This window comes from Rhinichthys klamathensis, unplaced genomic scaffold (genome assembly GCF_029890125.1).
Source record: "Rhinichthys klamathensis goyatoka isolate OS25496 unplaced genomic scaffold, OSU_Roscu_1.1 h1tg000099l_1, whole genome shotgun sequence".
Taxonomy (NCBI): Eukaryota; Metazoa; Chordata; class Actinopteri; order Cypriniformes; family Leuciscidae; genus Rhinichthys; species Rhinichthys klamathensis.
The window spans coordinates 643,341-652,494 of NW_026606638.1; the positions used below are offsets into that span (position 1 = coordinate 643,341).

The following is a 9,154-nucleotide window of genomic DNA, read 5'->3' on the forward strand; positions in this document are numbered from 1 at the left end:
AGGAGGAGATTTGGACAATCAGAATCTACATTTATGAATGAAAAATTTGCCATTCAAGATGATAAAATTTACAAAATTATGAATATTTTTATCGTCATTCTCAAAGTAGCAAATAATTTCTTTCACATTCAGTGTTTCCAGGCTAAAGGATTGGATGTTTTCCCCATAGACAGTGGTTTTCCCAAACACAGTGATGTTATGTGTTGTCAAATATGCAGCATTGCCCTCTTGTGGTTGGGGTGTATTAATAAGCTTGTTTTTTAATCCTTATTAAACCTCTTGAAACAACAAACAGACATTATCACCAATAAAAATAATAAATCCAAGCAGCAAACATTGAAATAGATATGCTCAATGCTGCAATCTGAATAGAAATATATAATAGTATTCTGAAATACTACTAGAATTAACAAACATTTCTTTTTGAAAAGGTTAATGGCGTTACTGTGATTGTAAAGTGTGATCCTTCAGAAATCATATGCTGATTTTGTCCTCAAGAAATATTTATCAATGTTTAAAAAGTTTGAGAAAGAACTGTTCTTTTAAACAGTACTATAGTAGTTCTTTTCGTGTTAAGTAACTCCTTTTTTTCAGCTGCTTTAAGGAAATAAAGAAACAACATAACATGCATTTGTTTATTTAATAAGGCACAAGGAGTAATTTGAGGAAAAAAGGAAACAGGCACACAAAAAGAAAACAATTACATAAATAACAAAATTAAAGAAAGGAAAGCTGATGACATTCACAAGTTCATAAAGAAGAATAAACCATAGCAGGTCTTGCCGTCCGGCCTGATGATCTCATTTTTCAGGGGTCAAAGCAGGATTACAGCTCTAACAACGCTTGGATCATATCTGTGATACAGACAACATTAAGAGTGAAATGAGCTCAACAGAATGCTGCTTATTCCTCCACTCGACCCTCACCTGGATAGTTCATGCTCCTCTTCAGCATCCTGAAGGAGTCTCCTGTGAGTGTGTGGATCTCATCTCTCAGTCTCTGCCGGCCGTCCAGAGTGAGATGCCACAGACACGACTTCCTCTTGCCATCTCCAGACACCTGCTGTGGGGTCTTTTTAAAGCTGTTGCTGAAACACAGATTATGTCGGATTGTGTTTTTCCACCCGTCCGGAGCTGTGATGAAAAAGGGGAAGTGCTCTCTAGAAAGACAGTTAAAGAAAATGGGATGAGAATCGCTGGAAAAAGTCAAAACAAATGAAAGGGGGGAAAAATCTGTTTGTGTGTATACAGTATATAGTATAAAGGTGGATCAAAACCTTTCATCAAAGTTATACATGATGAACTTTTATCCACTTCAAAAGTTGACTACTATATATATATATATATATATACACACACACACACACACACACACACTAGTATCTGTCAAAAGTTTGGAAACATTACAACATCTTATGGTTTTGAAAGAATTCTTGAAATATAATAAATTATAACAACGGTTTTCTATTTGAATACATTTTAAAATGTAATTTACTCCTTTGTCATGTGATCCCTCGGAAATCATATGCTGATTTGCTGCTTAATAAACATTTATTATTTTGAAAACAGTTTTTGCTGCTCAGCACTTTTTTTCTCAGCAGGATTCTTTGACGAATAGAAAGTTCAATGAACAGCTTTAATTAAATCTATTAAAGCTTTTATTAAATAGAAATATTTTGTAACATTATAAATGTTTGTCACTTTTGATCCATTTAATGCATCCTTGATGAATGAAAGTATTATTCTCGCTTTTTAAAAATAGAAAACAACTATTTTAAATTGTAATATTTCACAATATTGTTTTACTCTATTATTGCTTAAATAAATGCAGCCTTGGTGAGCATAAGACAAACACAATTGTAATATTTTCAAACTTTTGACAGGTTTTTAATAATGTTAGGGATGCACCAATATGAAAATTTTGGTCGATACTGATAACCAATAATTCTTTATATTTGAAAGCCGATAACCGATATATTGGCCGATAAATTTAAATCCAAATTTTTATGTAATTTATTGAGAGCCTGATTACAAAAACAAAAGTCTCATCATTAAAAGCCATGACCCAAGCACACAATTACAATATTCTCATGAAATTTTTTTTGTAGACAGACTTGCACTGCACATGTTGCACTTAACTGTAATTTTCTTTTCCAAACATATTTCAAGCGCTTCAAAACCATCATGGCGAACAGCGCGCATCTGAAGCGTCTCGGCTGAAGGAACCGATCGACTTTAAGATATCAGCCCAATTTTCTTATTGGGCCGATAAAAATATTAAAAATGGAAAAATATCGGCCGTACTGATTTGCTGGCCGATATAACCAACCCCAATATAGATGTTATATATCATCTATATACTTTTGGAGTTGGTTCAAATCCTCAACCCTATACTTGTATGTACTAGCATTGGCACCTGGTGAAGTTATAGATCTGCTGTACGTTGAGACTGCCGTGTCGGCTGCTGCTGAGAGCCATGGCGATGAGGATGCAGTAGTTCACAGGAGGCCGAGGCCATCCACCGCTCTTCAGGTTCAGGCTGTCCTGCAGTGCTCTCTGAAGCCTTCTGTTCTGAGTCAGACCCAGTTTGCGAGGGGACGCTTTAGGAGTCCTCCCCTTCCGAACACCCTTCACCTTACGACAAACAGGCACGTCTACAGAGGAAGCGTCATCTTCATCGGTCAACTGGGACGAGGTGGAAACGGTCAGGTTTGAATGACAGTACATTAACATAGCAAACAAAGCATGTAATGCTGTTTTACTCGTACATGATACTCGCTGGAGAGGGAGGTATCGTGTATTGACTCATTCAGGCACGTCTCATCAGGCAGGATCACTCGACGCACATTTTTCTCCTGGGGTGTGGTGGTTCTTGACGTCGTTGACAGCGCTTGTTTTGGGGGTGTTGGGACTTTTGGGTAATTGCTAGGGTATTTTATGGGGCAGGCTAAACTGGGATTCACCATCAACCACAGATTAGGTTGTATTTCGGGCTCTTTAAAAGACAGAAACAATTATGTTTGAAGGGCACAGTGGACACAGACTTTTGAAGAAAGTTGAAGAGTTGAAAAAAACAACAACAACTTAAAAAGGAATATACACAAGATTGCAATCAGAAAGTCTATCATAATTTGGAACCAATCAGAAAGGAGCCTCTTTCAGAGAATCAAACACTTCTACAGAATAATCTGGAATTCGTACCCCTGTAATTTAAAGCAACCCGCACTGACATTTCTTAAAATATGTCAGTGCCATTGCTTTGTCTCAAGATGCACACCAATGTCTTTTTCTTGCCAAGTTGGCTGCCACCTGTCAAGGTGCAAGTAGAATAATTTCCAGATAATATTTGAATTAATTTTGTATTTGGAAAATAAACATGAAATTAAATTTTACATAAAACAAACACAAATTTAATTAAAAAATTGAATTAAATATTATAAAAATAAACATGAAAAAAAAAGTAATAAAATAAACTTGAAATGACATTTGAAATACATAAACTTAAAATAAATATGAAATAAATAAAATAAGACTTAAAATAAATAAACTTGAAATGACATTTTAAATAAATAAAAATAAACCTCTGTGGAAAAGCATAGACTGTTAGATCTGTGTTTTGTTCCTATAAATGGTGTAGTGGGAGATTATATTAGGCTATAAGCTAATCATTGGTGATGTGACGGATGAACACACACCTCTGGCGCTGAGCGGGAGCTGGAAACTCCTGTGAGCTGCTACTGGTGTTACTGGTAATGATCTTCTGGAGATTCTGGCGTAGTGCCACTGCGCCAGATACTGGTCAGTCCGCTTGTCATCTGCCAAACCACGACACTTTAGTGATAGGCCTACTCAACAAAACGGCCCTGTTTCCCAGACTCGAGTGAATTACTCCCTGACATTATATTACCGTGGTAAAACTGATCAGTCGTCGTCGTTAACTTTATTTCTTCGTTCATGTCCCAGTCATGTAAGCCGCTGGTTAAATGAAGGTCGAGAATTCTGCTTTTCGATTGAAGCTGTAAATACATTTTGTCGACTATGTTAGAATAGCCAGCAAAACGTGTGTAAATATCTTTTTTCATTCGAATAAATGTGTCGTTGTATCAATTAAGACTTCACCTGTGGCGATATCGTTCATTATAACAGGTCAGGTGGGAATCATTAAGCTTATTAGGAATCAAGAGTGTTCAATAAGATTTCACTGATCACTGGGGCCAATTGTCATTCTAAAATCAGTTTGTCTTTTATGCGCATGACTAAAAACGGCGTTAAACATTTCCATACTCGGTTTGTTGACCAGGAAGAGATCATCCGACAGTTCAAACAGTTTAACACATGTTCACGTTTTGTGACAACATGCCTCGCTATATTTATTGACACTGATTTGAGTGGAATGTCATTATTTGAAATACTATAGAGGCCTATCTAAAATAAAATAAATAAATAAAAAATGATTCCTCAATATAAGTGATAAATGAGCTATAGGCTATAAAACTCGAAACATAAAACGTGGCAACTTGCCTTAACCCCTTCAGACCTGAATTATGTTTCAAGTTTCTGAAAAATATAAAAGTACATTTTCCTAGCTCATGAGGCTTCTATAAATGAGACCAAATGAAAAAAAAAAAAAAAAATATTGGCTTTCATTGTAATTTTTTTTGTCCATTCCAATGGACGTCAGGTCAAAACAGGTGTACTTCCCAAAAATGTGCCAACATGAAATAAATGAATAAACATAAAATTTGTTGGTCTATACTTTAAGCTTTTTCTCAAGGTCAAAAAAATGTTCAGCAGTATACCATTTCAACTTTAATTTTGAGGTTTTTGTTTTACAGATTACACATTGTTTGTAACAAACTAAATATCTTTGAATCAATCAATATGGTCATATTAAAGTCATTTTCTGTGTGCATCTTTCTTTTTTTAGATCAAAAACTTGAATATTATAACATTGCAACTTTAATTTTAAGGTTTTTGCTTTATAGATCGCACATTTGTTTATTCATAACAAAATAAACCTAGGAATCAATCAATGCATTCACGTTAGAGTCATTTCCTGTGTGCATCTTTGAAACAATTTCTCTGTTAACGGTTTTCTTGTATTTTTGCAGTACATTACTGGCAGCACGGTTGCCAGCAAGTTACTGTATTTCGATTTCCAGTAACTGTAGTCTAATTCACTTTACAGTGCACAAGATCAGTACTGTAAAATACAAAATAGAGTACTTTTCAGTATTTTTACTGTATTTCGTAATTTGGTCTGCTTCTGCTGTAATTAATTATACGGCATTGTACTGTAATATCTATATTGATACATTACTGCTAAATATTATTGTAATTTTCAAAATAGTTACTAATAATGATAATATTATATTATAATAATATAATATAGTTATTCGGAAAATATATAGTAGGAAGAAAATACTATGGAAGTCAATGGCTACTGTCAACTGTCTTGTTACCGACATTCTTCAAAATATTTTATTTTGTGTTCAGCAGAATAAAGAAACTCATACAGGTTTGGAACAACATGAGGGTGAGTAAGTGATGATGACAAATATAATTTTTGGGTGAACTATACCTTTAAAGGGATAGTTCACCCAAAAATTAAAATTAGCCCATGATTTACTCACCCTCTAGCCATCCTAGGTGTATGACATTCTTCTTTCGAACACAATCAGAGTTATATTAAAAAATGTCCTGGCTCTTCCAAGCTTTATAATGGCTGTGAATGGTTGTTTCTCTTTTGAAAGTCCATTAAAGTGAATCTGTCCATCATAAAAGTGCATCTGTCCATCATAAAAGTGCATCTATCCATCATAAAAGTGCATCTATCCATAAAAAAATATTAATATAAAATAAAATATGAAAAATATTCATATTCAAGTTGCGCGCTTTAGATTTAAGTCAAATCCGTATGTTGGTTTGGCCGGAAGGTAGTTATTTTACTTTATAAAGTTTTAAATACGGATATTTTTCTTACATCTCCATCTTCCTCATCACTCCACATAAAGTCAACATCTGAGATATTTCCATCAGCTATATGTTCAAGCACTTCAAGAACTGTATATTCTGCATATGAAAAAGTTTCAAAAATGTATCGGTACTGTGATATAGATTTTTTTTATATAAGAAATTTCAACCAGCATAACTGAAAATGTGATTTCAGTAACAGGCTTTCGAACCCACTGTCCATTCTAATGGACAGACACATTTGAAAAAATCCTGATTTAAAACGTGCAATTCTACAATCGATTTTTAACTTTAATTAATAAGTTCAATCTTTCTATTTTACATACAAACTATGAAATACTGGCAAAAATATATAAAAAATGTAAATAAAACCATATAAAATATTGCTTGCTTCTGTGCTTGGAGTGAAGTGCTGCCATGCTTCTCTTCAATGTAGTGTTTTTTTATATAATTACTACATGCAGAGCTTTACTGCCATTTGATTGGATGACAAACGTCCAATCTCATGGACTGCAGGCTTTAAACTAGGTGAAATGCTCCAGAAGTTAAAAAAAAGGGGGCTGACATGTGATGTCTATTGTAATGGACGCAGGGTCTGAATGGGTTAACCTATTTCTGAAAAATACACCCCCCTTGACAAGAGAGGTGTATTTTGAGAAAAGAGTTAAACCTTTCAGTTGAATTCTGGTTTTCACTTATGCTAAAGAAACTCATTTATGTCTGAAAACAAACAAATAAACAAAAACAAAAAACCCTACAAACATAAAACCATGTATTTAAGGAACACAATTTATTTGAAAATACACCATTCAGTTTGAAATTATTGATAATTAGCCTATATAGTACATTTGTGTAATTCCCTTTTACATCCAACACAATAGGTATACTGTTAATTTAGACTGACATTTTCTAAATGTATCTAAAATGCGTTTGAATTATTTCTGAAGTTAAATAGATTTCATGAAGTCTTATTGAAGTGAATCACATTGAGCTCAGCCTGAAAAGAACACACTAATAATGAATCCAACCACGAGGGCCACCATAGCCAAAGACAGAATGACGGTGATGACCACCATGGCTCCACTGCGCGCGGGGAGACCAGTGTTTATCTGTTGATAATCAGTGACTGGAAAAAACAAACAGACCCGATTACATAGTCATCTCACAATAAGCTGGGGATTCATTCATTACATTTTTTGCTATGATAAAAGATATTGGTACGTCTATAATTCATTACAAGCAGCTTATTTCAAATCACAGAAAGTCTATTAGGCCTACCGGTGGTAGTCGTTTCAGTCAAGACTGTGCTGATATCATTTGCAATTTTGTACGTCATGCTGAAAGATAAAGACATTTATAATGAGATTTGATTTGCTGAGTGATGGTCATACACAGACACACATTGGGTTTTCATTTTTTATGGGTAAATTCCAAGGCATAATGATTTGTATGCTGTACAAACTGTATATTATATCCTTTTACGCTAACCCTACTCATAAACCTACCCATCACAGAAAACATTTGCATTTTTACATTTTCAAAAAACTTCACTTATGATTTTTAAGCTGCTCTCCTCTTTCAGAATTTCAGATATTGCCATATTTGTGAGAACATATTGTCCTCATAAGTGTACACAGAGAGTGTGTGTGTGTGTGTGTGTGTGTGAGAGAGAGAGAGAGAGAGAGAGAGAGAGAGAGAGAGAGAGAGAGAGAGAGAGAGAGAGAGAGAGAGAGAGAGAGACCTAGACCTTAGTGAGGAACTCTAATGGATACAATGGTTTTCATTCAACTGTTAAAAAAATAAAATAAATCATGGTTTCACAAATTTTTTCTTTTGTCAAATCAATCAACTTAGATTCACTTATATTGTTCAAGTCACATTCATTTCTAAAGCGCTTTTAACAATATAGATTGTTTCAAAGCAGCTTTACAGTGATAATAGAATTAAAGTAACAGAGATTGTTTTGGCTTTACAGCTCTAGAATAAAGTTATTGTCCAGCTAAAGTTTTGATTGATTCACTTCCATTGCAAAGATCATTAGTTATTAATTTAGAGGCCGCTTTCACGACACTGTGTTAACTGAAAACAGAAAACTTTTATTGTGTCCTGGCCGTTCATTTGCACAAGCGTTTGGTGGCTCAAGAACGCAATTTTTGAAATAGGTTCCAAGGTGCAAGTTTTAAAAAATGTAGAAAAACGTTATGTAAACTTAAAAAACGTGAATCTGAGAAAACGGTGATGGCGTGCACATGCTTATTGAATGTATATTACGCATATTAGTCTATAGGTATGCCCGTTTGAATATCTGTGTAGGCGCGTAGTCTTTCTTTAAAAATTGACTTCACCAAATTACTTGTCTTCCCTGTATAATACAGAATTTTTAGTCGCTTCCGTGTATCCATGCAAACTGGAATCATTTTGACAACGTTTTATCTGTACAGAGGTAAAGGGAAGGAGGCCTTCACAGGGGAGAGACTAGTTGGACTAGCCTTGAGGTCATGAACGCAAGAACTAACTGTTTCACATTTGTCATTGAAAGCATATGTCGTAATTTAGATATATTTTTAAGATGGAAGAATGCAGTTTTAAACGTGGCTTTCAAATGAAAGATTGGTATCAAAGAGCACACCCAGGTTCCTAACCGACGATGAAGACTTGACAGAGCAGCCATCAAGTGTTAGACAGCATTCTAGGTTATTACGTGCAGAAGTTTTTGGTCCAATAATTAGAATCTCTGTTTTTTCAGATAACATAATATTTTGAGTTTCTATTGATTAAACTAATCTTTTTGTATTAACTCGAATTTTAGAATTAATGAAGCAACTAGGTTTCCTTAAAGTTAAACCATCAAACAATTTTTTTATAGTTTGTGGGGTTTTATACAATTTTACTATTTACTGTAAAAATTATTTATTGAAGCACACAAGCCTGCTGACATAAAGCAAAAGCTGATATATATGAGCCAAGCCTACACACACACACACACACACACACACACACACACACACACACACACACACACACACACACACACACACACACACACACACACACACACACACACACACACACACACACACACACACACACACATACTTGTAAGTTGTTCCACTTTTTAGGCCTTTCAGATGGAACCCCGGCAGACTGGCAGGACAAGATGGAACCATGAAAGGCTCTGATTC

The 9,154-nt window shown here is 34.7% G+C and overlaps 2 protein-coding genes across 2 annotated transcripts; both read right to left on the reverse strand.

The window, feature by feature from the left end:
* Positions 1-621: 621 nt before the first annotated feature.
* On the reverse strand, positions 622-4,263 carry foxr1 (forkhead box R1). Its single transcript, XM_056252913.1, has 6 exons — positions 3,907-4,263; positions 3,695-3,814; positions 2,768-2,994; positions 2,416-2,684; positions 927-1,159; positions 622-854 (listed from the first exon to the last, which is right to left on the reverse strand). The coding sequence occupies exons 1-6, from the start codon at positions 4,079-4,081 to the stop codon at positions 826-828; spliced, it is 1,053 nt and encodes a 350-aa protein (XP_056108888.1). The 5' UTR covers positions 4,082-4,263; the 3' UTR covers positions 622-825.
* A 2,512-nt stretch (positions 4,264-6,775) lies between these two features.
* Positions 6,776-9,154, reverse strand: zgc:194948 (uncharacterized protein LOC796981 homolog). The gene is made up of 3 exons (XM_056252918.1): positions 9,069-9,154; positions 7,251-7,309; positions 6,776-7,098 (listed from the first exon to the last, which is right to left on the reverse strand). Exons 1-3 carry the CDS (start codon positions 9,137-9,139, stop codon positions 6,965-6,967), a joined length of 264 nt encoding a protein of 87 aa, XP_056108893.1. The 5' UTR covers positions 9,140-9,154; the 3' UTR covers positions 6,776-6,964.

Coding starts and splice junctions, on each gene's coding strand:
- foxr1 (XM_056252913.1), bottom strand. CDS start 4,081: ATGAAAAAAGATATTTACACACGTTTTGCTGGCTATTCTAACATAGTC. Junction 2,685..2,767: donor CCCTCTCCAGCGAGTATCAT/GTACGAGTAAAA, acceptor ACCTCGTCCCAG/TTGACCGATGAAGATGACGC. Junction 855..926: donor GAGGAGCATGAACTATCCAG/GTGAGGGTCGAG, acceptor TCTGTATCACAG/ATATGATCCAAGCGTTGTTA.
- zgc:194948 (XM_056252918.1), bottom strand. CDS start 9,139: ATGGTTCCATCTTGTCCTGCCAGTCTGCCGGGGTTCCATCTGAAAGGC. Junction 7,310..9,068: donor AAAAGTGGAACAACTTACAA/GTATGTGTGTGT, acceptor TTTATCTTTCAG/CATGACGTACAAAATTGCAA. Junction 7,099..7,250: donor GACTGAAACGACTACCACCG/GTAGGCCTAATA, acceptor TGTTTTTTCCAG/TCACTGATTATCAACAGATA.